At 51.7% G+C, this 25,131-nt stretch overlaps 9 protein-coding genes and 1 non-coding gene across 10 annotated transcripts; 6 read left to right on the plus strand and 4 right to left on the minus strand.

Annotated features, from left to right (window-relative positions):
• Positions 1 to 1,137: 1,137 nt before the first annotated feature.
• Positions 1,138 to 4,522, plus strand: V8C40DRAFT_239184 (OPT oligopeptide transporter protein-domain-containing protein). Its single transcript, XM_083214589.1, has 4 exons — positions 1,138 to 1,641; positions 1,758 to 2,051; positions 2,113 to 3,010; positions 3,093 to 4,522. Exons 1-4 carry the CDS (start codon positions 1,390 to 1,392, stop codon positions 4,043 to 4,045), a joined length of 2,397 nt encoding a protein of 798 aa, XP_083075604.1. The 5' UTR covers positions 1,138 to 1,389; the 3' UTR covers positions 4,046 to 4,522.
• A 357-nt stretch (positions 4,523 to 4,879) lies between these two features.
• Positions 4,880 to 6,418, plus strand: V8C40DRAFT_239188 (60S ribosomal protein eL37). The gene is made up of 4 exons (XM_083214590.1): positions 4,880 to 4,968; positions 5,132 to 5,194; positions 5,432 to 5,503; positions 5,623 to 6,418. Exons 1-4 carry the CDS (start codon positions 4,965 to 4,967, stop codon positions 5,775 to 5,777), a joined length of 294 nt encoding a protein of 97 aa, XP_083075605.1. The 5' UTR covers positions 4,880 to 4,964; the 3' UTR covers positions 5,778 to 6,418.
• Positions 6,296 to 7,579, minus strand: V8C40DRAFT_239192 (uncharacterized protein). Its single transcript, XM_083214591.1, has 3 exons — positions 7,154 to 7,579; positions 6,810 to 7,097; positions 6,296 to 6,729 (listed from the first exon to the last, which is right to left on the minus strand). The coding sequence occupies exons 1-3, from the start codon at positions 7,388 to 7,390 to the stop codon at positions 6,457 to 6,459; spliced, it is 798 nt and encodes a 265-aa protein (XP_083075606.1). The 5' UTR covers positions 7,391 to 7,579; the 3' UTR covers positions 6,296 to 6,456.
• A 369-nt stretch (positions 7,580 to 7,948) lies between these two features.
• On the minus strand, positions 7,949 to 10,645 carry V8C40DRAFT_273775 (uncharacterized protein; the record flags this gene model as incomplete). The annotated part of the gene is made up of 3 exons (XM_083220524.1): positions 7,949 to 7,999; positions 8,036 to 10,138; positions 10,442 to 10,645. 3 exons carry the CDS (start codon positions 10,643 to 10,645, stop codon positions 7,949 to 7,951), a joined length of 2,358 nt encoding a protein of 785 aa, XP_083075607.1.
• A 117-nt stretch (positions 10,646 to 10,762) lies between these two features.
• V8C40DRAFT_175931 (uncharacterized protein) lies at positions 10,763 to 11,321 on the plus strand. The gene has a single exon (XM_083211674.1). The coding sequence runs from the start codon at positions 10,880 to 10,882 to the stop codon at positions 11,192 to 11,194; it is 315 nt and encodes a 104-aa protein (XP_083075608.1). The 5' UTR covers positions 10,763 to 10,879; the 3' UTR covers positions 11,195 to 11,321.
• Positions 11,322 to 14,135, minus strand: V8C40DRAFT_175930 (major facilitator superfamily domain-containing protein). The gene is made up of 3 exons (XM_083211673.1): positions 13,772 to 14,135; positions 12,943 to 13,708; positions 11,322 to 12,854 (listed from the first exon to the last, which is right to left on the minus strand). Exons 1-3 carry the CDS (start codon positions 13,926 to 13,928, stop codon positions 11,450 to 11,452), a joined length of 2,328 nt encoding a protein of 775 aa, XP_083075609.1. The 5' UTR covers positions 13,929 to 14,135; the 3' UTR covers positions 11,322 to 11,449.
• Positions 14,136 to 15,208: 1,073 nt separating this feature from the next.
• On the plus strand, positions 15,209 to 16,677 carry V8C40DRAFT_239204 (uncharacterized protein). Its single transcript, XM_083214592.1, has 2 exons — positions 15,209 to 15,807; positions 15,983 to 16,677. The coding sequence occupies exons 1-2, from the start codon at positions 15,689 to 15,691 to the stop codon at positions 16,416 to 16,418; spliced, it is 555 nt and encodes a 184-aa protein (XP_083075610.1). The 5' UTR covers positions 15,209 to 15,688; the 3' UTR covers positions 16,419 to 16,677.
• A 145-nt stretch (positions 16,678 to 16,822) lies between these two features.
• On the minus strand, positions 16,823 to 19,020 carry V8C40DRAFT_273777 (tetratricopeptide repeat protein; the record flags this gene model as incomplete). The annotated part of the gene is made up of 2 exons (XM_083220525.1): positions 16,823 to 16,944; positions 17,028 to 19,020. The coding sequence occupies 2 exons, from the start codon at positions 19,018 to 19,020 to the stop codon at positions 16,823 to 16,825; spliced, it is 2,115 nt and encodes a 704-aa protein (XP_083075611.1).
• A 3,252-nt stretch (positions 19,021 to 22,272) lies between these two features.
• On the plus strand, positions 22,273 to 22,368 carry V8C40DRAFT_t71. Its single transcript has one exon. It is a non-coding gene; the product is annotated as a tRNA-Phe (tRNA).
• An 838-nt stretch (positions 22,369 to 23,206) lies between these two features.
• V8C40DRAFT_239213 (CBP4-domain-containing protein) lies at positions 23,207 to 24,584 on the plus strand. The gene is made up of 3 exons (XM_083214593.1): positions 23,207 to 23,353; positions 23,459 to 23,643; positions 23,714 to 24,584. Exons 1-3 carry the CDS (start codon positions 23,301 to 23,303, stop codon positions 23,839 to 23,841), a joined length of 366 nt encoding a protein of 121 aa, XP_083075612.1. The 5' UTR covers positions 23,207 to 23,300; the 3' UTR covers positions 23,842 to 24,584.
• Positions 24,585 to 25,131: the final 547 nt, after the last annotated feature.

The raw sequence follows: 25,131 nt of genomic DNA on the forward strand, positions 1-25,131 counted from the left end.
AGGAAAGGAAAGTCGGCTTCGGCTTCGCCCTGGTCTTGCTCTGCTCTGCGGAGAATTAAAAATCTCTCAGCATTGAAACAGTCAAGTGCGAATTCTTTGCAAATCCACGCAATCTGGGGTCCCGAGATCGGATTCAGAGATAAGATGGTTTTTGGGCTGGGCTAAACAATGGGCATGCCCGGCTATTTTCCACTCAGCTTCTCGCGATTACAAGCCAGAAATAACGCCATGCGAGGGGGAAGAGATAAGGGCCTCTCACCCTGGGCAGCCCTGGGGGAAGCGTTGAGGCTAGGCGGCCCCTTGGCTGCATCATTGGCTGGCCAGCAAAACAGACTATTTTGCGCCTCGCAGCTCGGCACGGCAAGAAAGTTGTAAGAAGGCACATGCTTCAGTACGAGTACTGTACTGTACGAGTACTTGTGGCTCGGCTGAGTGCAGCGATATGCGTGTTGTTGATGCACGGCACGGACACGAATATAGTATGAGTTGGGTACAAAGCACACAGGCGGTCAAGGCATCTGACATCGATTCCGAGCGTACTCTTGTGAGAGTGAGAGTACAGCACACAATCGAGTATATACGGGGCCGAGGGTTGGAGGCCGGCAACCATTCACTTCTCGAACGAATCTGTCGGCTTGCGTGGATTCTCAGCAATGAATGTCGCTCTCCGTGCTCCCGTGCCTTTTTCAGACTGTCTCCAGAGTCCCAGCCACGGAGGGCGGCGCTATGGTCCATTAGGAAGGTTCTTGGCTTCGCACGCCGTTGATCCCCAGGAAGCAGCAGGTTATCAGGGAATTGGCACCGCCCCAGCCAAAGCCGACCAACCAACAGGCGCCCTTGGCCGCCCAAGCCTCGAGAAGGCCTTCAAGCCTTCTTCTCTCTGGCACATGTTTGGCACATGGTGGATGACAGGAACCGACAGGGGCTGGACGGCTAGCTGCGCACTGTGCTGCGCCGTCTCTGTCTCGGTCTGGTCTCGAGCCACACTGCCCATGTTTTGGCGGGGAATTTATCAAGATGGAGCCATGCCTGGTCGGCTGGACTCGTGAGAGCCAGAATGGCGCTCACCAACGGGCCTTTTGATTGGCAGGGCGTAGATGTGCTGTATTGCAGCCCATGGGGTTAGCGTCCCAGCGACTATCTGCTGGTGTTTTGTAAGGTCGTCGCACTCATTCTCTCTTCCCACCCTCTACAAATCCTTCCTCACCGAAGAGAAAGAGAGAGAAGAGAGTGAGCGAGAGAGTGCGAGTCACACAGACTTGACTTCGCCCGATTCGATTCGACTCGGCTCGTTCGATCTGTCGACGACCAGACGGGCGACTGGCGATAAAGCGACGCCAGTTACAGCAGAAAAAGCAACTGACGATAAACCGGTTTCTCACAGTCGACATGCTGCCGTCCATCTTCCGCCGGCGCCATGAGCCGGAGGAGATCACTCCGATCCCCGGCCCTCTGGAGCAAGATCTGCCCGGCATGCAACACCTTCAGCATCTCCAGCAGTTTGAAAAGGCACACAAGCTCGACCCCAACTTGCCCATCGACGACCTCAACGATGTCGACGCTGCTATTGCGACAGGCAATGCCGAGAAGGGCATCGAGATTGAGCATGCGCTCATGGAAGACAACAGCCCTTATCCCGAGGTATGAATGAATTCAACTGTGAGATGGAGGAGAGGCCAACATGAGATGGATAAATGATTGTATGCGTGAGTGAAGGGCCGTATAAGCTGATCGATGAATTTCTCTCTCTCTTATAGGTGCGAGCTGTTGTTCGAAACTACGATGTCGACGTCCCTGCCAACACCATCCGCGCCTGGGTCATCGGCTTAGTTCTTTGCACCGTCGGTTCTGGAGTCAACATGCTCTTCTCGCTTCGCAACCCGAGCGTCGCCATCACGACGTATGTTATTCAGCTGATTGCCTATCCCATTGGTCGCGGCTGGGATTTGATCATGCCCGACAAGGAATGGAATCTATTTGGCATCAAGTTCAACCTTAGGCCCGGCAAGTTCAACCACAAGGAGCACGTCATCATCGTTGCCATGTCCAACGTGAGTATCATTTGCGCATCAATGTCTGTTCTGTTCGGCGTAACTGATCTGCCCTTCTTAGGCTGCCTACGGCGGTGGTGTGCTCTATGCGACCGACGTCCTGCTTGCCCAGCGTCTCTTTTATAAGCAGGATTTCGGTTGGGCGTTTCAGCTTCTTTTCGGCATCACTACCCTGTGTACTGGATACGGCCTCGCTGGCTTGGCCCGTCGCTTCTTGGTTTGGCCTGCCGCCATGATTTGGCCCGCCGACCTGGTCAACGTCGCCCTCTTCTACAGTCTGCACGACCACTCGCCATCGGATCCGTCAAAGACCAACGGCTGGTCCATCGGACGCTACAAGCTCTTCCTCATCGTAGGATTCGGCGCATTCATCTGGTTCTGGTTCCCCGGCTGGATCTTCAAGGGCTTGTCCTCCTTTGCATGGGTTTGCTGGATTGCCCCGAACAACGTCGTCGTCCAGAAGATCTTTGGTCCCTCCCACGGATACGGATTGATGCCCACCTCCTTCGACTGGTCTGTTTACAGCGGCTTCTTGGGCTCGCCCCTGATTCCTCCTTTCCACGCTATCGCCAACGTGCTTGGTGGCATCATCGTCTTTTTCGTCATCATCTCCATGGGTATTCACTTTAGCGGCACCTGGTATTCTGATTACTTCCCTGTCCAATCTTCCGAGTCATACGACAACCTCGGTCAGATTTACAACGTTTCGCGAATCCTTGGAAACGACTTGAATTTCAATGAGACCGCGTATAAAGAGTATTCGCCTTTGTTCTTGCCGACCCAATTTGCTCTCGCCTATGCTCTGTCCTTTGCTGCCGTTGCCGCCGTGCTCATCCACGTTGCTCTTTACCATGGCAAGGAGATCTGGGGTCAGTTCAAGCTGGCTCGCCACCAAGAGGATGATGTCCACATGCGGCTGATGAAGAAATACCGAGATGCGGAGGATTGGTGGTACGCAGGTATGTTATGTCCCTACTCTTCTGAGTACTCATCTCGATACGCAATGTGAAGTCGTGATGCTAACAAAAAGGATGTGTGTAGCGCTGTTCGTTGGTATGGTTGCCATTTCTTTTGGCATCGTCGCTGGCTGGGATACCGGCTTCCCTGTGTGGGCCTATGTCGTTTGCTTACTGCTTCCGATTGTATGGCTCATTCCCATTGGTATCATCCAGGCCATCACCAACATCCAGCTCGGTCTCAATGTGCTCACCGAGTTCATCATTGGATACATGGTCCCCGGCCGGCCTCTTGCCATGATGATGTTCAAGAATTATGGATACATCTCCATGGCACAGGCGCTGTACTTTGCCCAGGACCTGAAGCTGGGCCACTACATGAAAGTGCCGCCTCGTGTCATGTTCACTTCCCAGCTTTTGGCCTCTGTGTGGTCTGCCATTGTGCAAATTGCCGTCATGAACTGGGCTCTGGGCCACATCCCCAACGTCTGTGATTTGGACCAAGAGAACAACTATACGTGTCCCGGTGGCCGCGTCTTCTACACAGCCTCAATCATCTGGGGTGCCATTGGTCCCGCTCGTATCTTCAGCCACGGAGCTCTTTATGCCTCCCTGCAATGGTTCTGGCTTGTTGGAGCCATCACGCCCATTGCCACTTGGCTGCTGGCTCGCCGCTGGCCCAAGTCGTTTTGGCGCTATGTCAGCTCCCCCGTCATCTTCGGAGGCACTGGCTTGCTCCCTCCCGCGACTGTCAACATCTATCTCTGCTGGGGAATCGCCGGCATCGTTTTCAACTACTTCATCCGGCGACGATACACCGGCTGGTGGCTGCAGTACAACTACATTCTCTCGGCGGCGCTGGACTGTGGTCTCATCATATCCACGTTGCTCATCTTCTTCACTCTGTACTTGACCAACATGAACAGTCCTTCATGGTGGGGCAACGACGGCGCCGTGCAAACCATGGATTTCCAAGGTACTGCAATCTCCAAGCACGTACTTCCTGGTGAGATCATTGGACCAGCGCAGTGGCCATAGAAGAAGAAGAAGAAGAAAACGAAAATTGGACGACGACGATATGAAGGCAACAAAAGACGGTGTTTAGCTGGACGTACGGCGTTGAGATGGAAGCAATGTTGGAACTGGGAATTTTGGTATGGCATTCATATGTTTGCATATTCATATTGTGCCTCTCTGTCGCGCTGCTGGGGGGATTTATTTGTATTGATGACCTGGGTTGGATAAGGACGGAGTTCAAAGGAGCTTTTGAGTTTTGCTGCTGGCTTTTGCTGCTTCTTTTTTTTTTTTTCATTGGGATTGACTTTTGGCATCAGAGATACCTAATGACGGAATCGTGTCGATCTTTAGACGATATCACTTCCATAGCCATGAGCGACATTTTCATATCGAGTTGCCGAGAAGAGCAGATGAATGATTTCTAGCGAGTCTGGTTACATGTATATTAGTCTTTTGTTCTGCTCAGCCAGTCGTTATCAAATGTAAAAATACCACGAGTATTAAGTTATGAACATGATGAAAAAACCGATTACTTGTGATTTCTGTAGATGTGGTTGGAGAAATTGGAATCCTGCCGAATGTAAAGGGAAAAGCAGCACTGCGAACTTACACGCAAATGTCATAATATGTGGCTCCAGTATCATTGGGAAGCTGCACACTGAATGACTTGACACTCTAGCTACGTACCCAAGCGCAAGTAGGGAAGTTCGCGTGCTTACTAAGCCAAAGATTGAGATAAGGAAATGAAGTGGTATCACGTGCATAGACGAGAGGGTATCATCACGTGGTTTAGACGGGCGCCGGGCCCACGCCACTCCCACGCAAAAATTAGGGCTGGCAATTCGACACTCCACCGCGAAAAAGGCGTTGCTCTCCCCCAAATTAACAATTTGTGAATCGTCATCCCCAACTTCACGCCTAACCACCACCGACCGCCAAGATGAGTACGTTTACTGTTCCTGCTCGCCGTCTCGAGATCCCAAGCTACGACCCGGCTCGCAATTTTTCGAAAGATGCTGCGCGAGATACAAGGGGAAGAAGATGGGCTATATCGAGACTCTGTTGGTGATGTTTCGAGATGATGCTGACTGTTGTTCCTGCGTGTAGCGAAGGGTACCTCCAGCTTTGGTAAGCGTCACAACAAGACGCACACTCTCTGCCGACGATGCGGTTAGTTTTTCTCTCTTCCACCGGAACCAGACGACCACCATGATACTTCTTCGCAATCGAGGCCCTGTACGGAGATTCAATCGAGACCACGCCAGAAACAAGGGGAGGAAAGCCACCGGGCACGGAGAAATGGTTCTGGTCTCGACGAATCGACCGGACGGAAGCGATTGCGAAGGAAGGCGAATGGGGTTGAACGAATCAATGACTGAATTGGAATGCTGATTGTGGTTGGAATAGGCCGTCGCTCTCTGCACGTCCAGAAGCATGAGTGTGCCTCTTGCGGATACCCTGCCGCCAAGATGCGCAAGTGTATGTATCCCCTCACTCGAATTCTGGCCTACATGCAACGCAAGAGACCGATCGTCTCTGTTGCCTTTCCTCCCTGGCCAAATGCAAGAATGTCAGTCTAACATGCCTCCTCTTCACAGACAACTGGAGCGAGAAGGCCAAGCGGAGAAGGACCGTCGGCACTGGCCGCACCCGCTACCTCAAGGACGTTTCCCGACGATTCAAGAACGGCTTCCAGACCGGCGCCCCCAAGAACGCCAGGGTTGGCAAGAAGTCCGCTGAGCAGGAATCTTAAAGAGTGACATGGGCGTTTCGAGCTCTCTTTCTGCTGCTGCTGGTTTTTTTTTCTTTCGTCGCTACACCGGATCATGCACAAAAGGGTAGAGGAGGGAGAGAGAGAAACGAGGGGAAAAATAGAAGAACCAAAAAAAATAATCCGTCCATGAGGCTAATGAATCCTGGCGAAAAACCTTTTGCATCTTCTCCTCTTCTCTTATTTTTTACGATACGTGGAAAAGCCAAGTGATGAGAGCGACGTTCCTGCCGGATCATTCTTTTTTTTTTCATCTCTGTTTTTTCTTGCTGCATGGATTCGAGTTGAGGTGGCGGTGGATGTAAATTTGGGCGATTGATCAAGGAAGGGGCTGGAGCATGGGACAAATGGTGTTTTTAAAACGGACCCCAATTGCTTTTATTTTCGCGCCGGTGGTTCCGTAGGGATTCGGGCGACGAAAAGTCTGAAATGGCATCTTGATTCTTCATGTGTCTCTTGCGGCCGCTGCTCTCCATTTTGCAAGCATTGAGATGCTGCATGTGATGAATATCCATTCTAAGCCTCGAAGGACGATGTTGACTGCTCCAAAAGCATTTGCGGTCTCATCTCTTCATTTGTCCATACATCTGTGACATTTTACCAAATTGATTTTATGCTTCATCGCTTGTCATTTGCAAAAACCGCGTAGTACAGTATACTATCAAGTCCCTCTCTCAAACACTTTTACGTTCCCATCCGCCCCTATGTGGTACAAGTACTCTGCACTCTCCTCTTCCTCTTTACGCACCGCAATCCTCACCACGCCGCTGACATCCTTGGCTACACCCGTGTCTAGCAACCTGAGGCTAAGGACTAGATCTGCAGCATGCGTTTGAGCCAGTACTAACGCCGCGTGCGAGCGCTCCAATGATGTAGTTTGGGCGCGAAGGAGAGCATCGTCTGCTGAAAAGGTGAGGACTGTCGCATGAACTCTCTGATCGTCTTATGTTAGTGCACTCGAAGCCATTGTTTTCTCTGCTTTGAAAAGGGACAGGCGCGAAGATTGAGACTCACTTCTCTCAGAGAAAACAGCATCCCCTCCAGGGTCAGCCCAGTAACGTCTTCCTCTCCTGATATCGCCAAGAGCTCGTCTAGTTGATCGATAATCAAGACCTTGGATCCCAGCCTCACATCTCCAATTGCCGCTTCGATGCCTCTCCTCATATCGTCCAGCTTCCCATTCTTGAGAATCCTTCCTTTGTCTCCAGTAGACTCTGAGCCCTGGCCTCCTGAGAGCAGGCCTGTCAGGCCGTCTACGAAACTAAATTTGCCGGCCCTACTAAGACCGTCCAGGTCCAAACCCTGATGAGAAACAATGAGTATTCAGTCAAGAAAGGGGAGTTGTCTCAGGAGCATACTAATCTGCTTGCGCCCTCTCTCCAAAATGCCAAATCTCTCATGAAGCTCACAAGGACAACTCCAGAATTCGTCTCTGCATCATCTGCGCCAGCGCTTCGCCCTTGCAATATTGAATAGAGATACCGTAAAACTAGCCAATTTGTCGTCGCGCCCATGACGTTTGTCAAGACTATCAGCGATGCTTCCTCGGGCAGCCCGAGATATGGCTCTAGGAGAGCGGGAACTTTGCTTGACATCTTTTGGAGAGAAAAACTGAGATTGGCCGGTATACAGATGTGGGTGCAGGTGTCAGGTAAAGCTGGACTTATACTTCGCTGGACTCCTAGTTTCGTAATCAATGCTCATATACGAAGAATGTAAGGAACCGGCAAATGAGATAGAAAATACAAGTACGAATACGATGCTTTTTCTTTGCCTTCGTTTACATCAGAAGTAGAGGTCAACGGCTCTTGAAGAGGAAAGAGGGTTAAGTCAGTAGTGGGGGCGGGGACTGTGCGAATACACATTTTGACCTAATCACACAGTACGGCATCTTTTGCTTCCATAGGTATCCTATTGCCTACTCTCACTCGCTCATAACTTTCAAAAACCATTGCAGAATGCCAGATCAAAGCTGAAAACAGTCAATTTGAGATCTTGTGCCTATTTAGGTATGATTACACATCCAGAATTGTCTGTCGTTGGATAACGCTAAAATTCTCACACAGATCGTCAGGCATTGTTCTCCCTCCCTCCGGGTCTGGCATTACCGCATACCATTGTTAAATGTGCTCCTCCTCCAGGTCGTAAAGGCCTCAATGCAAAGTTTCCATGTGATCATAGACTTGGTCACCACTTGGAAAAGTCTTTAAACAAACCCAGCAAATGTGACAGTTGCAGACCGTGCACGTCATATGATTGCAGCCCGAGATCTTTTCCAATGGAGTTTTGCAGCTTGGGCAGTCTTTTATTCCCAGATCTTCCTTGAGATTCTTGAACTCTTGGTAGTCTTTTGATGTCAGGTAACGGTGTTCTGCGCACGACATGCTGACGTGTGACTCGTGGCAAGCGGAACAGGTCGGCCTGAAACAGTTGGAGCAGTTCTGGATCCTCGACTCAGATGTGGTTCTATATATGTAGCCGCAATCTGGGGTGGGACAGTAGCGGAACTCGTTAGGGTTGCGCTTGATATGGGATGAAAAGGATTGCTCAAGCACTTCCTCGAGCGCGGCTGAGGAGAGATGCTCCTGAAGATCCTCTACTCCTATGATGCTCTTGCAATTCCCTTGGTTACCGTGACAAGAAATAACAAAGGCTGCGGTCGTCACGTCCCCCACCATGCAGCTTCTTTCGAAACATTCTAGACAATAGACATGGCCACAGCTTGTCTTGATGGGAGTCTCGGCATCTGTCCAACAAACAGAACACTCTTGCGTAACATCGTCGGGCTTTGGTTGCTCTTCTGGTTCTGCAACTTGCTCTCTGCCTTCCATGATTGCTAGGGCAACGTCATAGTCTTCTAGCGGCCCAGAGATGACAATCTTCTTGGGCGTGGAGATGATATCAAATGATGCCTTTTCTGGACCAAGCCGCGCAGAAATCTTTCTAAAACCCCCATGGCAGGCCCAGAAGAATTCGTGAGGTTGAAGCTCAATTGCTCGGGTGGACGTCGAGAGCGATTCAAGGCGGATCAATTCAGCCAACCGAAGCTGCGCTTCTTCGCAACATTGCTGAGCTCCAAAAACACGCAGCTCGGATTTACCTCTATCCCGGAGAATAACTACGGAGCATTCATTCTCTAGCTTCTTTATCGCTTGATAAAGTTTGCCGTTTGCCTTGAGAGAAGGATCCCAGAGGACAGTGTCATTCTTCCTCATGACGACTCCAGCAAGGATGGATTCAAGCTCAGCTTTAGCCGCAACGATGTCAACTGCCGACTCGCCTTCAATCTTCAGAAGCCTGAACCTCTGTAGGGGGTCTGTGCTGTTGTATGCTCTAAAGGCAACGTTTTTACTCCTCCAAATTTTCTGCTGGGGCAAGATCCTTGGACAAAGAGCGCCGTAAATGTTGGTGCCAGTTTTGAACTTGGCCGAGTAAACCATCTGGACCGTCAATCGCGCTCTAGGATGGAAAGGGAGCTCCTTTTTGTCAAGCTCTTCAGCAGCTCTCCGAGCGTCCGCTTCATCCAAAAAGCGCGCAGTTGCTTTGACCCGCCTAGCGTTCGTCTCAAGCGTGACCTCGAAATACTCCAAAGGTCCGATATTCGTTAGAAGCGATCGTATCAATGTGGTGGCCTGCTCAGAATCAACTGAGTACGATGGAAGGCCTACTTCTATATGGCGCGGCCTGTTCCGTTCTTGTGTAATGGCCTCCAAGATGTCGCTTCTCTCTGCAGTCGCTGGGACCTCGGTCAGCATAACAGTCCATGCTACACTGTTCTTAGACGGCGACCACTGATGAAAAGCTGGTTTAGCTTCAGCAGCTTCCCCTGCGGTGACTTTCTGATTCAAAACTCGGTAGACCCCCTTTGAGAACATGTCGCTCACTCTCCGGGCAACATCTCCGCTGCCAAAGTTTAGCCAGACATTCCTGACTGCCTTGTGCCAGGATATATGGACCTTCTTGCAGTCCACACGTCGAGCATTATGGCTAGAGGGCATGGGCGTCGCGACAGGCGTTGCATATATCTTGACGCCCTGCCATACAAAGCCAGATTGAATAATGGTGCAGAGTTTCTTGGAAAATAATGCATCGTCCGATCTCACGGATGCGCCATAACTGCCTTCCATCTGCAACATATGCACATCGGCGACGCTGATATGCAATCCCATTTCAGCAAGCATATCCCGAACCGAGCTCACTGAGGTGTTCAACGGCAGCCCACTGATGCGGACAGCAGAGAAATCGCTAGGCAGACGAATCTTGGATACCCGGGCACCTGCTTCGAACTGGACGAAGGCGCCCGCAATCGTTCGTGTGAAGTCGTCGTCTTTCCCTGGTTCGTCCTGCCACAGGTCAGCTCAATATTCATTTCTTCACTGCACTCACCCAATTGACTACCCAAGGGAAGGATATTTGGTGGACCTGTACGGTAGACGACTCACCTCGAACGCATTATCGGCCCCGACTTGAACCGTCAACTCTTCTTCAGCATGACGAAACTGACACTTTTCTCCATATATACAGCTCCCTGTTTTGAAGAATCTGCAAACAGGCTTTGCATTTTCAGGGCTCTCGACGGGGGGATTGGTTGCTCTTGCTTTTTCGAGTTGTTCGCCTCGCTGCACAGAGTAAGCAGATGCTCCCACGATGGATTTCGTCGACGGTTTTGTTACTTCTTGAGATGTCACAACAGACCGGCTCATCAAAACATGCGAAAAGGGACATGACGCTCCCTTGGTACAAGATCCCCTCTGAAAGAATCGACAGGGTGTGGTTGCTCGCCAATCCTGAGCAGAGGCGTGGTACCCTCTTCCCATAGACGAGGCGAAACGGCTCGGATTAGCACTCATGATGATCAAGAACGCTACCTATTCAGGAACTTGGAAGGAACAGGTAGACCAGGTCGATCTTGTTGGCGGTCAGACTCCAAATCCTCCAAAGCAAGCACATTGCAAGATTGGGCAGCACGAAAACAGACGAGGCTGCGGGCAGCATGCAGATTTGTGTCACTCCATGTTAGTGCGCGTTTGGAGTGCTCACACTGTACCATCGACGAACTTGTTATCATTGGAAGTTGATGCTGGATGTTCCAATTGGGCCTTGCTGCCTTGTTGGGTACCGCCAGACCATGCAAGGAGCCTACTATTTTATTGTTATGCTGGGCTACTGCCTGCTTCCACCAAAAGATGCTACAACGGTTACGGTGCCTGAGCAGTGCAAAGACGCATCACAAACGCCATATAAGTTACATGAGAGGAGCTGTCTCTTTGGCAACAAGGTTGTTGTACAAACTCAGATCTTACTACAACACTTCAATTCATGGTCCTCAAACAAGATGTGTGCATGGGCATATGGTATCTATAAGCATATCCAGGTATGTATGTATAATCTACTTATAGGTAAATTCAATATTCCTCCATGGCCAACTCCTTGCGCTTTGGAGCAATTGCTGCCGCTGAAAACTGACCTAGCCCAAACATGCGAAGAAAAAAAAGAGAAAAAGACAGAGAAGCCCAACAAAATCAAGTTAGACAGGGTGAAAAGAGGTATACGTGATGCCAAACAGACAGCACCGTCGATGATTCGACCCTTTGAAAACAGAAATAAACGCCACGTAATGCTTATCGAAGACGGAACACTGGTGCATCGTTCTTCTAAAACTTTTCCATGAGATTCATACGCGCCGTCCACATGCGCGCTCTCTTACCAAAGATGTACATGGGAATGGAACAAAGACAAAAGATGAGCTGAATGACGCCGAGATAAATGTAGACATCCTTTGAGCCATCTGCTGCAAGCCACTGGGAAATGAACAGACTAAACACCAAGCCGTGGAGCACATTCTTTGAAAAGTTGAGCGTCACCAAGGCTTCGCCCGCGTATTGGCGGTAGCTGTCGACGCAAAAGGTGATGGAGGTGGTCGAACCGAGGGAGCAGCCAAACGACGTGATGCCAAAGAAGATGGTGGGGACAATCCAGTTGTCCTTTTCTTCCGCCGACCATCCAAAGCCCATGAGCCCGATGCATGTGGTAAGCAGGATGGGTATGGCCATTACGAGGCGAAACTCTGGTTCATACATGCCTCCGTTGCGGCGAGCCATGGCCCTGACAATGATGTCGCTTATCTTGCCCGCCACGCCGGTGCCAAGGATGCCGCCTAAAAAGGGCGAGACGTAGACGAGACCGGCCTGGAGAGCTGTGAAATTATATCCGTCTGGATTCCGGTAGATGACGGCCAAATTTTCGGAAATCACAATCAACCAGCCAATGGAGCACGAATAAATGGCAGCAGACCAAAGGACAGCAGGGTACGCATACAAAATGAATGGTCTAATCATGACCTTGAACCAGTTGTCATTGTTGAGTCGTCCATGGTAGGGCCTGAGTTGCTGGATAAAGGTCTGGGTGGGTTGATTGCGGAGGTTGTGCGTATAAGCCTTAATCTTGGGGGGCGCTCTGAGTTTCCACGAGGGAAACTTTTCGTTGTCGAGATTGGGCGCTGTCGAGTAATACTCGGTCACCATCGTATTCTCGGCTGCGCTCTGAGCATGAGAAGACGCCTGAGGGACCGATCGGCCGCGGTCGGGAGCGATACTGGTTCGCGGAGACGCAATGGAGGCCCGAGCGCTATGGATTGATGGCCCACGCGAAGTGTCCCGGTGAGCTGTATCTCCTTGGCCATGTTCCTCCTCTTTGTGGCTTTCCGACGATGGAACAGCGAATCCCACTTGAGGATGTCCAGACGGTGTCGCTGAGCCGCTTTCAATAGTCTTATGGGCAACATTTGAGGAATCTTCTGCCTTTAGGCCTGGCGTGAACTCGACATGTATGTCTCTGCGACGCTCAATTCTACCAGGAGAGGGTGAACGGGCCGGTGATTTCCCTCGAGGAGAGAGAGGCCCTGCAGATGCGTGAGCCGGATTAGCATGGCGTGATGAGAGTCGGCGAAGGAAGCTAGGACGTTTCGAAACTCTACGTGTTGGCGTTCTGTCCCAGAATGTCTCTGGGACGAAGAGAAACAGGAGTATGAATCCAAGTCCCACAATCATGGCAACAATGCTATGGAGAAAGAAAAAGTCAGCTTCCGAAATTTCATCATGGCAAAGTTTGGAAGGAGAGGAAACGAGTGAGGAGGGCTCCAACTTACAAGAAAACCCATCGCCATCCAAAACGGCCAATGATGGCAGCGCTGACGAGAGGAACGAGATTCTTGCCTCCCAGGAGCAAGAGGGTATAGATTCCAATGCGGTATGCGCGTTCGTGGAGGAAGAAGATTTCGGCAATGGTGGCAGACGGCAGACACTCTACTGGAGAAACAGCAATGCCTTGGAAGACTCTGGCGGCAATGAGAGAAGGGAAGCTAGGCGAATATCCACACCAGATGCAGGTACCGATGAGAAGAATGGCACCAGCAAGGTATACTGGCCGTTTCCCGAACAGGATGGCTGTGGGAGAGGCAATGACAGAGCCCACACCCAAACCCATCATATAAAGACCAGTGGTCAGCGGCACACGCTCGACCGAAACATCAAAGTCGTGGGCGACATTTGTGAATCCTGCGGCAATGATGGGTGTCATGCCGCCTCCAATCATGCAGTAGAAGCCCAGGGATAGGAGAGCGCAATCGCGGCGCCAGGTGGGCCAGTTGAGGGGATCGTTGGAGGAATCTTCTGGCTGCGGGTCCAAGATGATCTTACCATCTTCCGTCTTCTTCTTGGAATCGGGTTCATTAACTGGCTTCTCGGGGGCAGACGATGGCGACGATGGCGACCACGGCAATGGATGCGTGCCGCCAGGTGTCATGGGAGTTTCGACGGGAAAGCCAGCCGGAATGGAGGAATGGGAAGTGCGAGCATGAACATTGCGGAGGCCGAGAGGCTCGTTGCGATGACTAGCAAGCAACAGGACAGAGCCTGCCAAACAGAGAAAATGCATGAGTGGGATGCTGCATGGATCAGAAGACTCGATTTACTCACCTGGCACCTCGACAGTTTCCGGATCGTTTAATATTCCCATACTCCATTTCTCAGGCCCAGGCTTTTGGCCTTCGCCTTCGCCCTGGGTATCAGCGTTGCTACCAAAGAGACGGCCGAGGCGCCAGCGGCCTTGCTGGGATGCCCCTTCAGGCGCCATTGCGACGGATGTGAATGTGGTCACTGGCTAATCGAGAGGATAAGAACTGAAGCAAAGCAGGAGCCAAGGCAAAATTCAAGCTCAGAGGAGGAGTATCAAAACCAATTTCCAAAACGCCAAGAATTTCAATGATACATAGAGCAGGCGATTTTCTAGCTATATGATCGGAATGGGCTTTTAGGAGTGGGGGGGAGTGGTGCTTGTCTCAGATATGGCGTCCGGTCTAAGAATAACTATAAGACACGCAACGAGAACAGGTTCGAGGAATTGGCCGAAAGAGGAAGTCTTGAGAGGAAGCACAATCAGGATCAAGTCTGGACCGATTGCGTGGGAAGGGAGGGCTGACAAGACAGATTGGAGTAAGACAGAAGTCCGACACGTCTAGATTTGTGTGGAAGGCCGAGATCCTTTTGGTGGCAGCCTCGCCTCGTTGCCGACCGAGTCCGGGGCCGGATGCCGTGGACGAGATACAGAGATGGTGAGGTGGCGAAGTGGGCGCAGCCGAGATGACCAAGAATCGAGGGTTGTTAGGAGCGGTAGATGGATGCTGTGGATATATAGGAGACAAAAGAGTAGAAGAGAGGAAAATGAGGATCAGATAGGGAAGAATAAGAGGAGGAGGGAAGAGGAAGAAGAAGAGAAGAGGAGGAGGAGAGATGGCGAGCGGTGGAGGAATGAAGCTTGGTGCCTCGTCCGCGCTTGCTCATGGTCTAGACTGACAACTAACGAAAAGACCCCGAGATCTAGTAAGAGAGTTTAGCGCGAGATCTGGCCTTGACATTGGCCCACTCGCCTGATAACATGATACCAGACTTCGTCTGTACTTGCAAGTACTGCATCTTTGTACTAACGACCGTTGTCCGATGTCCGTTGTCCGGTGTCAAACCACACTGGATGGACTATCACCAACCCTGCTAACATAACCTTGATGGGCTCAGTGCTAGCAGATCAGCAGCACTAACTGCCAGTAGCCCCAACATGCGACATGGATTTGCGTCCAACCATGCGCTGCGACGAGTCAGGTGAAGCGCATGCGATGCTGCACATGCCACTGCCTGCGAACCCCCACTGGCTCCCACTGGCGCCCAACTGGCTCAGCGCTTTCCCCGCTATGACGGCAGCGTGCACAGGGCTTTGGGTCGCCTAACTCGAGGCTACCGTAGCCCTGGAGGTCTGACCGTTGAAATCTGCCCATGCACCAAGCTGGGCAGTACGAGTACCATTAATCCAATTTGATTTGATGGCTGGCGGCTCACGCGGTCAAGAGCCCAGAACCTCCAAGCCTCTCTCCCCCATCCCATCCCACTTTCATCCCCGCAGATTTCGACGAAGCGGTGCGACGCTGCATTGCATTGCATTTGCGAGCAGGGCTGCAACTCTGGTCTTGTCCCATCTTTGGTCTAATCTCATCTGGAATGTGTGCAATACTGTATCAATATCCCGGATTCAAGGTCGAGGTAACACCATTTTGCCGTCGAGCCGGGCCGCGCAACCCAGTGCAACAGCGCAGTTTCTCACATCGAATGGATCAATCCCGTCCCGAATTTGGCCCGGATTTTTAGACTCATGTTGTACCCCGTCTGATAGCTGATCCATCGATTGATTGTTGGATCTAGCTTATCGAGCTCCAGGCCCTCCCAGCCAAAGCCCAGTCATTTGATCTCCATCTTCTCAACACCAAGAGAAACCATCACCAACCATGTTCGCCTAAGCAGGCCCCCCTTCCCCCAATCACATCATCGCCGACGTCACTCTGCAGCATGTCGTCCGTCATGCGACGCGTCTGGACGGCCGCCGCTCAGCCCTTGGCATCGACTCGACGGCGCATATCGACCTCGCCGGTCAGCCTAGGGCTGGCTAAGAATCAAGTCTTTGATCCGTACGTTCCGCCTGGTGCTGCCTACGAGTATCTATATACCTATAATTCTATCTGATCCATCATACTTGAAGTCGTATCTATACGACAATGCCCTTTATCTCCATGTTACCACCCACCAAGATGGGATGGGAAAAAAAAAAGTGCACCGACTTTTGAACTAACATTTCAGAAATAGTATCCGCTCTCCAGCCTCCTTCAAATCCATCCTCTCCCTCTCCACCTCCCTCCAAGCTCCTCTCCTCACCCTCTGGACAACCTCCTGGTGTCCCTCCTGCCGCTCCATCGAGCCTCTCCTCCGCAGCCTCGTCACCTCCGGCGTCGGCGAGTCCTACGGCGGCGTGCTCTTTGCCCCCGTCCAGTTCGATGCGCCCGAGATGATGTCGGCCTCCGTCCCAGGCCCGCCGCTGGCTTCGCTATACACAATCACCTCGGTGCCGACGCTGCTGAGCTTCGCAGCCGGCGAGGCTCGTGTCGGCACCAGAGTGATGGATGCGAGGAAGCTGGCGGATAGGCAGTTTCTCGTCGATTGGACATGCAACGAGGCGAGGCGGGAAGGGGACGCGGCTGGAGGAGGATCTGCTTCATTTGGCGGTTTGTTCAACAGCCGATGAAGCGGGAAAAGAGACAGACGAAATGTACGATACGATGCGCATGAATAGACTATTCCGGTCCATGTACGATACGATACAAGATATAGAACATAGATATTTGTCTGGTAAAAGGGCAAACTACCTCTATTAATACATCAAATTCGAAAAGGATAGGAAAAGAAAGGAAAGAAAAAAGTATGCAAGTAATATCAAAAAGCTTTCCGTAAAAACCCTATCCTGTCTACCCAGTATGGTATCTTTTCTGCTCCAAGCAAAACAGGCTTGTTTCATTCTCATTAATCCAAAACAAAAAGGAGAAAAAGAGAACTGCTGCATCCCCCACATCTATAGCCCCTCGTAGTAGTAGTAATAAACAAACACCTCCAAGGATCAAAAACAGAAGAAAAGAAAGGAGGAAGGCATGTCTACATCACCACGCAGTCTCCTTCTTGCTGCTTCGAGCTACGCGAGATGCGCTCCCTCGGCCTTTCCTTTCCAGATCGCTTCAAGTCCTCGAGTCGTTCTCGCGCCTTGGGGAAATCCTGGGCTGTAGCATCACGTTAGCCATCAGTCTCTACAGCATATGCACACACGCGCATATATATGCTCAGGAAGAATATCAAAACTCACCAGCTGCTCGCCAATACCACCGCTTGGCATCCTCCAGATTCGCCGGAACGCCAATGCCCACCTCGGTAAAGTATCCCATAGCATACTCGGCCTTTGCCAGCCCAGCAACAGCAGCCTTTCTCGCCCACAGATACGCCTCCGTGTCGCTCTGGCCCAGGACGCCCTCGCTGCCCGTCAGATACCACCCACTAAGTGCAAGTTCCGACTGATGCTCCTCCTGCTGAGCCGCCCTCGAGTACCACACAATCGACAGCCGCGGGTCAATCGGGCATCCCAGCAGCCCGTACTCGTAGGCACAGCCCAGCCGGAACTGCGAAAACTTGTAGCCAATCTCGGCCGCCTGCTGGAACAGCGTCAAGGCGTACTGCTCGTCGCGGATGATGACATCGTTGCCCTGCGCGGATTCGTATAGAAGTCCGAGCTCGTGAAGCGCGTGCGGGTTCTCGGAATCTGCCCGCTCTGCCGCCCGCTTCAGCCATCCGACCGCCTCTCGCGGGTTCTTGGGCTGTCCTAGAAGCCCCTTGAGCAGAATCATGCCGACCTTGTACATGGCCGGCGGATCGCCCAGAGTCGCCGCGCGCTTGTACCACTGAATCGCCTTCATGGGGTCCTTGCGAGTGCCACCGCCCTCCTCGTGGCCAATCTCGCAGCAAACAGCGGTACGATACGCAGCTGCAGCATGGCCAAGCTTAGCAGCCGACTGGTACAGCGAAAAAGCCTCTTTGGGGTCCACGTCGGGCCCGAACAAGCCCCTGCCGCCGCCATCCGCCATGACAAACATGGCATCCTGGTTCTGCTGGGCGACTAGCTTCTTGAGGATCTTGTGGGCGTCCATGAGGTACCGCTCGCGAGCCTTGGTCCTGCCTCTGGGGTCGGGGATGTTGGGTATCAGCACATCGGATGCTTCGATGAGCCGCTTTGCCAGTTTCAGTGCAGATGCCTGGTCATTCGGGTTGCCTTTGATAATCATCCTCAAGTGCTCCAGCTCGCCGGGAGTGACAGGGGGCTCCCTCTCCTTCTCTCGCACGGGTGGCGGTGGTTGTTGGGGGTATGGCTGCTGCTGCTGCTGCTGCTGCTGTGATTGCTGTGATTGCTGTGAATATCGCATCTCTTGTTGCGGTTGTTGCATCGGCGCCTGCTGTTGCTGTTGTTGATACTGCTGAGGGCCGCCTCCGTAATTTCGAACCGGAGGCGGCTTAGCATTCGGATTCACCGCTGAGCCCTCCATCTGGCCTGGCCGTACCGGCGTTGGATGCGCAGGCAGACCGTCTGGATTCAGAGGTGCAGTGGTACCTGGCCGGACAATGGGCGGGCGGCTATTCCCGAACCCGGGATGCTGTCCGGCCGGTCCTGGAGGTGCACTCGGGCCTCGTGGGATCGGCGGCTGCGAGTATCCTCCGGGCCCGTTGTATCCTTGGTCGTGTCCCTGATCGTATCCTTGGTCGTACCCTTGGTCGTACCCATGCTGGTACGCGTGTGATTGAGGAATCGGCGGAACCTGAGGGATGTCGTTGGCCATCTCAAAGGCACCAGACCCTGACCCGCGCATCTCTACCATAGATCGAGCGTGATTCAGCTTGGGCTGGTGGTTTCCTTGCTGCTGCTGCTCGGCTGGCCGCATCGATTGCTCAAACGAGTCTCGTTTACTGTGCACGGGGATGGCGTCAAAGTCTGGCATGCTTGAACGGCTTTCCTGCCGCGCATGTGCATGTGTTTGTGCTTGTGTTTGTGAGTTGTGGCTCGAAATGCTTCCTCTCGGCTCGTCGTAATAAGAGTCGTAAACGTCGTCGATTGCGTTATTGTTGTACGCACCGCCATATCCATCGTCACCGTTCATACCGGGACCAGAGCCATAACCACCATTGTTATACTGGTGCTGTGGTGGCCCCCGGTTATCTTGGGGATATGTTCTCTGAGGGGGAGGGCGATTCCCCGTTGTCGTGGCCGGCCTCTGCGGCATTCCACGCCCGCCCGTGGCACCGTTATTAGGCATCGTCATGCTTCGCTGAGCGCCGCCGTATTGATTGGGTGGCTGCCGACCTCCGTATCCGCCGTCTCCGTAGTCACCGTAGCCGCCAGGTCCTTGTCTGGGCTGTCCTTGTCTTGAGTCTCCGTAGTTCTGAGAGCCGTTTCGAGTTGGCGGTGGTCGACCACCAGGCGGACTTCTAGGACCTTGTCCGTTCAAGTCCATCTGTGACATCTGGTCTGCGAGCTGGTAGTTGCCATCGGCATACCCCGAGCCTTGGGAGTTCGCGTGAGCGTTGTTCATCGGTGGGCGGCCGCCTGGAAGGAAACACAAGGAGAACGTTAGAGCTGGGTTCAATCTACTCGTATATACGTCTGTCAAGAAGCCGGCTGTTGCGGAACTCGTTTGCTGGTCAAGCCTGGCTTTGCGGAGCTCGGATTCGATTGTAATGGTAGGATTGGGAAAGGCTTACCTGGACCTGCAGATGGACCCGGCGGTCCACCTCCTCGAGCCATGTTCGGCCTGCCCCTATTCCCAGGACCCATGCCGCCTCTCGGAGGGTAATTGGCCCCTCGCTGCCCCTCTGGTCGCATCCCATGAGAGCCTCCTCGGCCGGCATCATGCGGAGGTCGCCCGCCTCTCGCCGGGCCGGGCCGACCTTGGCCATAGCCGGCATCTTGACGCTGGTTTCCGTATTCTGGCCCGTATCCTCCTCCTCCTCCTCCGCCGTTGCCATAGCCGTCGTCCTGGTACTCATTAGGCCCTCCGTAACCTCTCGCCATCGGAGCCTGCGCCGCTGAACCAGCATACGGCCGCTGTTGGCCTCCGTATCCACCCTCGTATGCCATTATTATTGATTACTTTTTTGCTCTTCTCGGTCTTGGGGCTCGTATCGAAAAATATTGAATTCGTGGTCGGTTTCTGGGACAAAGGAAAGGGACAGGAATATGTCGATGCTATAATCGGCGGACACAGAAATCTTCCGATATGCGCATGCCCGGGCTTAAAGAGCAAGTATATGAAAATCAAAGAGACCTATAATCAGGTACTGGTTGGAGGAAGACAATATCCGTCGGACGCGCTAATCGTCTTTGTCTTCGGCGGCTTCCTTGTACGAAACGCAGTGCCTTTGCAAAATGCAATGCTGATATCGAAACGTCCAAAGGAAAGGAGACTGGAGTGAAAGAGTGCAGATCAGAGCGGCCAAATGTCTTGGTATTTCAATACAAGCCGTATTCACCGGCCGGCAACCTTTGACGCCGCTGGGTGAATCAAAGTCGCACAAGTAACCCGATTGATGCCTCTGACGGTTCGATCAGGTTGGAGATGCTGTTGCTTGCTTGCTTGCTTGCTTGCTGACTGGCCTGCCTGCTATGTGAGGGAACGGCGACGATTCACGGCAAGCCGCGTGACAAGGCAAAAGACGGTCTCGCCTCGAGGCTTCGGGCGTGTTGTCTCGAACGGGCTCTGTTATGTGTCTCTGCGTGTGCGAGGGGCTGGGTCGCAACAACAAACCAATTGATTAGCCGCCCGCGTGGCCCAGCTGTCGAGGAATGAATGAATGAATGAGCTTGATGGACCTTTGTCTGAGGCACAGCCAGAATCAAAAAGCCAAAAAGTCAAGAACAAGATTCAAAAACCAAACAAAAAAATCCCTGCTGTTGTTGCTGGTGGTGCTGCCGCTTTGCTTCTGCTGCACCTTCCTGGCTACATGAACCCCTGCAGTGCGTGTATCGCTGCACAAACACAAGCACAAAGCACAAAGCACAAGCACGAGTGAAAAGGGAGCGACTGGTGAAAGGAGCGTCAACACCTTTGTTTTCTGCCGCGGTGTTGGAAGCGGATTCGAAAAAGACAGCGCGGGTGAGAAACAAGAACGTGGTTTGGGAGGGACCCTGAGCGGAGTTGGCTGTCACACCGGCAAAATAATCCCGGCCACAGGCACCAGGACGGAGAGTGTTTGACTACCAGCAGTTAGTGGCGTTAATGCCCGGTCCTTGCAGCAAAGGCCGTAGAGTATTCGTTATTAGTTATTGCAGCGCAATCATTAAATCATCTCTTCCTTGTCCTTGTCCGGGGTCTTCTGCAGACCAAGAACGCAAAACGTCTGTATTAATACGGCGGCTGTTCAATAATGGCAATCGATATCACGGGCTCTGGGCCCTGGCTTATTATTAGGTCTGGAGGCGTCGCCTGACAGGCCGACGCTGACCGGGGTCTGGCAGCAGCCATTGATCTGGTGGCTGAGGTGAGGCCTCTCGTAATTCTTCACAGTTTCCATTTACCATAGCGTCACCTTGGCTCTATCATGGCTTGTGACTGGCCGCTGCTCGTGTCTCGCATTCCAGCCGTCCTAGCCAAAAGATGCGAGGCCGGCTTCACCTCTGGAGTTCGTTATTTTCACTCTGCGTGGCGTCTTGTCTGTCTGTCTGGCGCCGTGGTGTCTTACAGGGACCCGCTGCAGCTTTAAAACGCCTCAATGCTCTGGCCCTTTGCATTATTAGCTGCTAGCTGCTTTTTGCTATATTCGACACGGGACTCCGCAATCCGAGGACAGTTTGCAAATCCTTCTCCCCTTTGCGATCCCCATCTATTACTCGTATTACATGCTAGGCTACAGAGGGCATCAGAGCATGCACTTACTCACACTAGTGCTGTGCCAAAGGGTTCTCCGTAAAAACCGTTTTCCTATCCGTATGCACAATGCCGATCCCCCTCGCTCTCTTTCTTTCAAGCGGCTGAAGCTTGATTTATTTTTACATTTCCCAGCTATTAGCAGTAGTCGTAACAGCTACCAAGTGAGCACGCAAGACGGGCAGTTCGGGCCTAAGAGAGGGGGTAGCACACCATGAAGCTCTAGCCCCTGCAGTTCCTGGATCACAAGAGTTTGTAACGGTAGCACCCAGCTTCTGCTGTAAGACAACCATGGGTCAGTCCGTTGATTTCGGTAGTCAGATGGTATCAAGGACAAGATGGTAGTCTAAGCTTCTTTACATACAGAGACAGCAGCCCTTTAGGCGCAAGCCCGTCTGAAAATCACTTTCATCATGGGATCCACAATCATGCTACCTGCTACCTCGTTGAAACACGATGCCTCGTCGGATTGATTTACCCAAGTTTCACCTTGCTTTCTGTCTTCTTCCTACCATCATTTCCATCCATTTCTTGAACAGCGTAAATTTCTCATGTCACTCGCTACACAATTCGAATCGATAACTAAAATCCGCCTACTCCACTGCTCCAATATGAGGCGATTAGCTCTCTGACGATCCACATTCAGCGGTCTTAGCTCAGCTGGGAGAGCGTCAGACTGAAGTCCCAACTTCAATCATCCAAATTATCTGAAGGTCGTGTGTTCAAGCCACACAGATCGCAGTTTCTTTTTTTGTATTATCTGGCTCCTCTATTTCTGATGGATCCAGTCGATGTGGAGGAGGGATTGGCCTAATTTGTCGGCGTTGGAAATATGAGTACGAGTACGTCATTCTATGTCACCCGAGTGAGATGGCAATGGCTTTGGTGTACATGTAGCGGTTCGTTCGATTGGCATCTCTCCTCCTCGTGTATTATTGAGACTTCCTTGATTGCCATTGGCCGTGGTTTTTTTTTTTTTTTTTTTCCCTTTCACTCCTAGGCGTATGTATGCAATACAATAATTTATGAAGTTTTACTGGAGTGGAGCTTTGATGACCTATAAATCCCGACGTAAAACATACAACATACAGGACAGATGTGTAGGCATAAAATGCCGACATTTCTTTCAATCACCTGAAATTAATGGATGAAAGTCTGAAAACGGCCTTACGAGTGAGGGCAAATTCCTGCTGAAATCCAAGCGTTCTTGTTTCACGAATTCTCTTCTCGCACTCAATTGTAGGGTAGCAGATATTCTGCGTGATTTCCAGTCGCCATCAAACTCTTCGCCGTTATCAACTGTTGACGGTTTAAGCGGAATTGGACTATTCCGTTGGCCGTTTATGTTTGATTTCATACCGGCAACTGTGTCAAATAACGACGTGGACCTCGAGCTTGCTCTACAATCGCTGAGCTGCCTTACTATAAGTCTGCAGTTTACCAGTGCCTTGCCAATGTAACTCTGATTACATAAGTATTTCTAGACTGACCGCCTTCCTATCCGGGGAGCTCTAGTATGGCAATATCAAATTCCATGACGCTTGCCTGGCTGCGTGAGAGCCTCTTTCCTCAGGCATGAGTTTCCATACCAGGAATTGGAAAAGAGTCACATATCGCGATCCTTGCTGATTTCTTAATTCTGCCCTGCCTATTCCAATCATATCAAACATACAATGCCTCCCAAGAAATCCTTCAACTGGGGGCTGTGGATCAAGGTCCTGGTGGGGTGAGTAGATTCCCGCGCTTTGGATTGAGGGTTCCTCTTGTTGTGTAATGGTCACAAGACAAAACAAGACAAGGCAAGACGCTGATAATAATATCTTGACCAAAGTGGAACGGTCATCAGCGTTGGTGGACCGGCGCTCACATTCTGGCTGGTACCAACCGAGGAAGAGCTGAGGTCGAGGTATAACCCCGAGCTCTTAAAGAGAAGCTTGGAGGGTAGAGAGGAAAGACAACAAGAGTTCGATCAGTTTGTCACGCAGCTCAAGGAGTATTCCAAATCCGATAAACCAAGTTGGTCCATCAAACAATCCTTTTGATACTTGTTGATACCGGGCAGACCGAGACTAACGCAGTAAACTAGTTTGGGCCGTCATCAAAGAAGATGAAGAGAGGAAGAAGAAAGCAAGCCTGGAAGCCGCAAGGCTACAAAAACAGGAGGCTGCAGCCCAGAGAGACGAAATGCGGCGAGAAGCTGGGCTCGGGAAATAGGAGAGTCATTTGTGGCAAATCGAAGTTCGGATGCAACACAACCCATCCGTGCTATGAGCAGTTCATTGCCGTTCACATCACTGCCGTGTACATTACAAGGAGGAGCCTGTAAGATTTGATTGATTGCCGTCAATTTTGCCGTTGTCCGGAGTGAGCGAGCAACCGATATCCTTAATCTGAGGGGCAAGGTTGCTACATACGATAAGAGGACATAGATTCGCGGGACTCTAATCGTCAATATGAGGAAGAAAAACAAGAAAAGATATGCCGCCACACGGGAAGAGATAGGCATCTCATCGGGTTATTCCGAGCTGGGATTCGCACGTGGCGAACAAATCAATATACCAGGACTCTAGGCCCTGGTGAATATGGGGATGGTGGCAAAATAGAACCGGTCCAGAGAACCGGATTTCACCCTCGTTACCGATTAGCATGGGTTGAAGGCGTTGAATGCAACCCTCAGCAATCAATTTCAACACTGTCTGCAGCATTTGCCATCACCTATCTCTGGAGTGGTGTCGAGAGGGTGTCATCGTTCATCACGAGCGCGTGCGATCCTCAAGTGACATGAAGAACTGAAGAGTTGAAACAACCATCCTCTCCAGCTTATCTGATCTCACGGTATCAAGAGATGATTGCGAATGACTTCCCCGCTACTTCTGTGCCATGACATTCCATCATGTTTGTAGACAATTCATTCCCGAGAGAAATTGCTCAAGACATGGGCAAGGATCTTGATGCGAGAATCCATGTGGCAATGGGCGATGGCTCAAGCGAAACTGAGATACAATTAAAACAACCACCGCGATAAGGACAACCGCAGATCTGGATTTCGGATGAACGAGTTCCCATCCCACACTCACTCATTTGTGGCACACGTTTTGATTGTGCCGCGGCAAGGAAACGGGCAGGCCGACTATCCGTGGCCGAGTTTGCGCCAGCGTTCGTTCTTGGCATCAGCAAAAGTCCATTCGTTTTGGGCCATCGGCTTCTCAGCTATCTCTAGGAGTCTGTAATGGCACCACTTCTCCATTGGCCCTGTCGATTAGCCACTTCTCCGAGAAAGCATGCACGATTGTGGGAAGGATGCCCAGCTGCTCGTACACCAACACAGGTCCGTCCAACGATTGCCATGGCCAGCTTCTCTTGCCTCGGTGTATATGACCACAATTACTCGTATACGAGGAGATTCTCGGCTGACCGTGCCGGTCGATTGATTCAAAGCAAAAGAGAACAGCTCTACTCCGTATTGAAGTCTCGCATTACTTCGTATCAGTAAAGCGATGGGTC

This window comes from Trichoderma camerunense, assembly GCF_050948025.1.
Source record: "Trichoderma camerunense strain CBS 138272 chromosome Unknown V8C40scaffold_5, whole genome shotgun sequence".
Classification (NCBI taxonomy): Eukaryota; Fungi; Ascomycota; class Sordariomycetes; order Hypocreales; family Hypocreaceae; genus Trichoderma; species Trichoderma camerunense.

What these genes read in the sequence shown, in the direction of transcription:
- V8C40DRAFT_239184 (XM_083214589.1), top strand. Translation starts at nt 1,390, where the DNA reads ATGCTGCCGTCCATCTTCCGCCGGCGCCATGAGCCGGAGGAGATCACT. An exon ending in TCATCGTTGCCATGTCCAAC is followed by an intron (nt 2,052 to 2,112) that starts GTGAGTATCATT and finishes TGCCCTTCTTAG; the next exon opens with GCTGCCTACGGCGGTGGTGT. An exon ending in GGAGGATTGGTGGTACGCAG is followed by an intron (nt 3,011 to 3,092) that starts GTATGTTATGTC and finishes GGATGTGTGTAG; the next exon opens with CGCTGTTCGTTGGTATGGTT.
- V8C40DRAFT_239213 (XM_083214593.1), top strand. Translation starts at nt 23,301, where the DNA reads ATGCCTCCCAAGAAATCCTTCAACTGGGGGCTGTGGATCAAGGTCCTG. An exon ending in TGGATCAAGGTCCTGGTGGG is followed by an intron (nt 23,354 to 23,458) that starts GTGAGTAGATTC and finishes TCTTGACCAAAG; the next exon opens with TGGAACGGTCATCAGCGTTG. An exon ending in TTCCAAATCCGATAAACCAA is followed by an intron (nt 23,644 to 23,713) that starts GTTGGTCCATCA and finishes GCAGTAAACTAG; the next exon opens with TTTGGGCCGTCATCAAAGAA.
- V8C40DRAFT_175931 (XM_083211674.1), top strand. Translation starts at nt 10,880, where the DNA reads ATGTTCCAATTGGGCCTTGCTGCCTTGTTGGGTACCGCCAGACCATGC.
- V8C40DRAFT_239204 (XM_083214592.1), top strand. Translation starts at nt 15,689, where the DNA reads ATGTCGTCCGTCATGCGACGCGTCTGGACGGCCGCCGCTCAGCCCTTG. An exon ending in AAGAATCAAGTCTTTGATCC is followed by an intron (nt 15,808 to 15,982) that starts GTACGTTCCGCC and finishes TTTCAGAAATAG; the next exon opens with TATCCGCTCTCCAGCCTCCT.
- V8C40DRAFT_239192 (XM_083214591.1), bottom strand. Translation starts at nt 7,390, where the DNA reads ATGTCAAGCAAAGTTCCCGCTCTCCTAGAGCCATATCTCGGGCTGCCC. An exon ending in GAGAGGGCGCAAGCAGATTA is followed by an intron (nt 7,098 to 7,153) that starts GTATGCTCCTGA and finishes GTTTCTCATCAG; the next exon opens with GGTTTGGACCTGGACGGTCT. An exon ending in TGCTGTTTTCTCTGAGAGAA is followed by an intron (nt 6,730 to 6,809) that starts GTGAGTCTCAAT and finishes TAAGACGATCAG; the next exon opens with AGAGTTCATGCGACAGTCCT.
- V8C40DRAFT_175930 (XM_083211673.1), bottom strand. Translation starts at nt 13,928, where the DNA reads ATGGCGCCTGAAGGGGCATCCCAGCAAGGCCGCTGGCGCCTCGGCCGT. An exon ending in GGAAACTGTCGAGGTGCCAG is followed by an intron (nt 13,709 to 13,771) that starts GTGAGTAAATCG and finishes TCTGTTTGGCAG; the next exon opens with GCTCTGTCCTGTTGCTTGCT. An exon ending in GGATGGCGATGGGTTTTCTT is followed by an intron (nt 12,855 to 12,942) that starts GTAAGTTGGAGC and finishes CTTTCTCCATAG; the next exon opens with CATTGTTGCCATGATTGTGG.
- V8C40DRAFT_239188 (XM_083214590.1), top strand. An exon ending in CACTCTCTGCCGACGATGCG is followed by an intron (nt 5,195 to 5,431) that starts GTTAGTTTTTCT and finishes TGGTTGGAATAG; the next exon opens with GCCGTCGCTCTCTGCACGTC. An exon ending in TGCCGCCAAGATGCGCAAGT is followed by an intron (nt 5,504 to 5,622) that starts GTATGTATCCCC and finishes TCCTCTTCACAG; the next exon opens with ACAACTGGAGCGAGAAGGCC.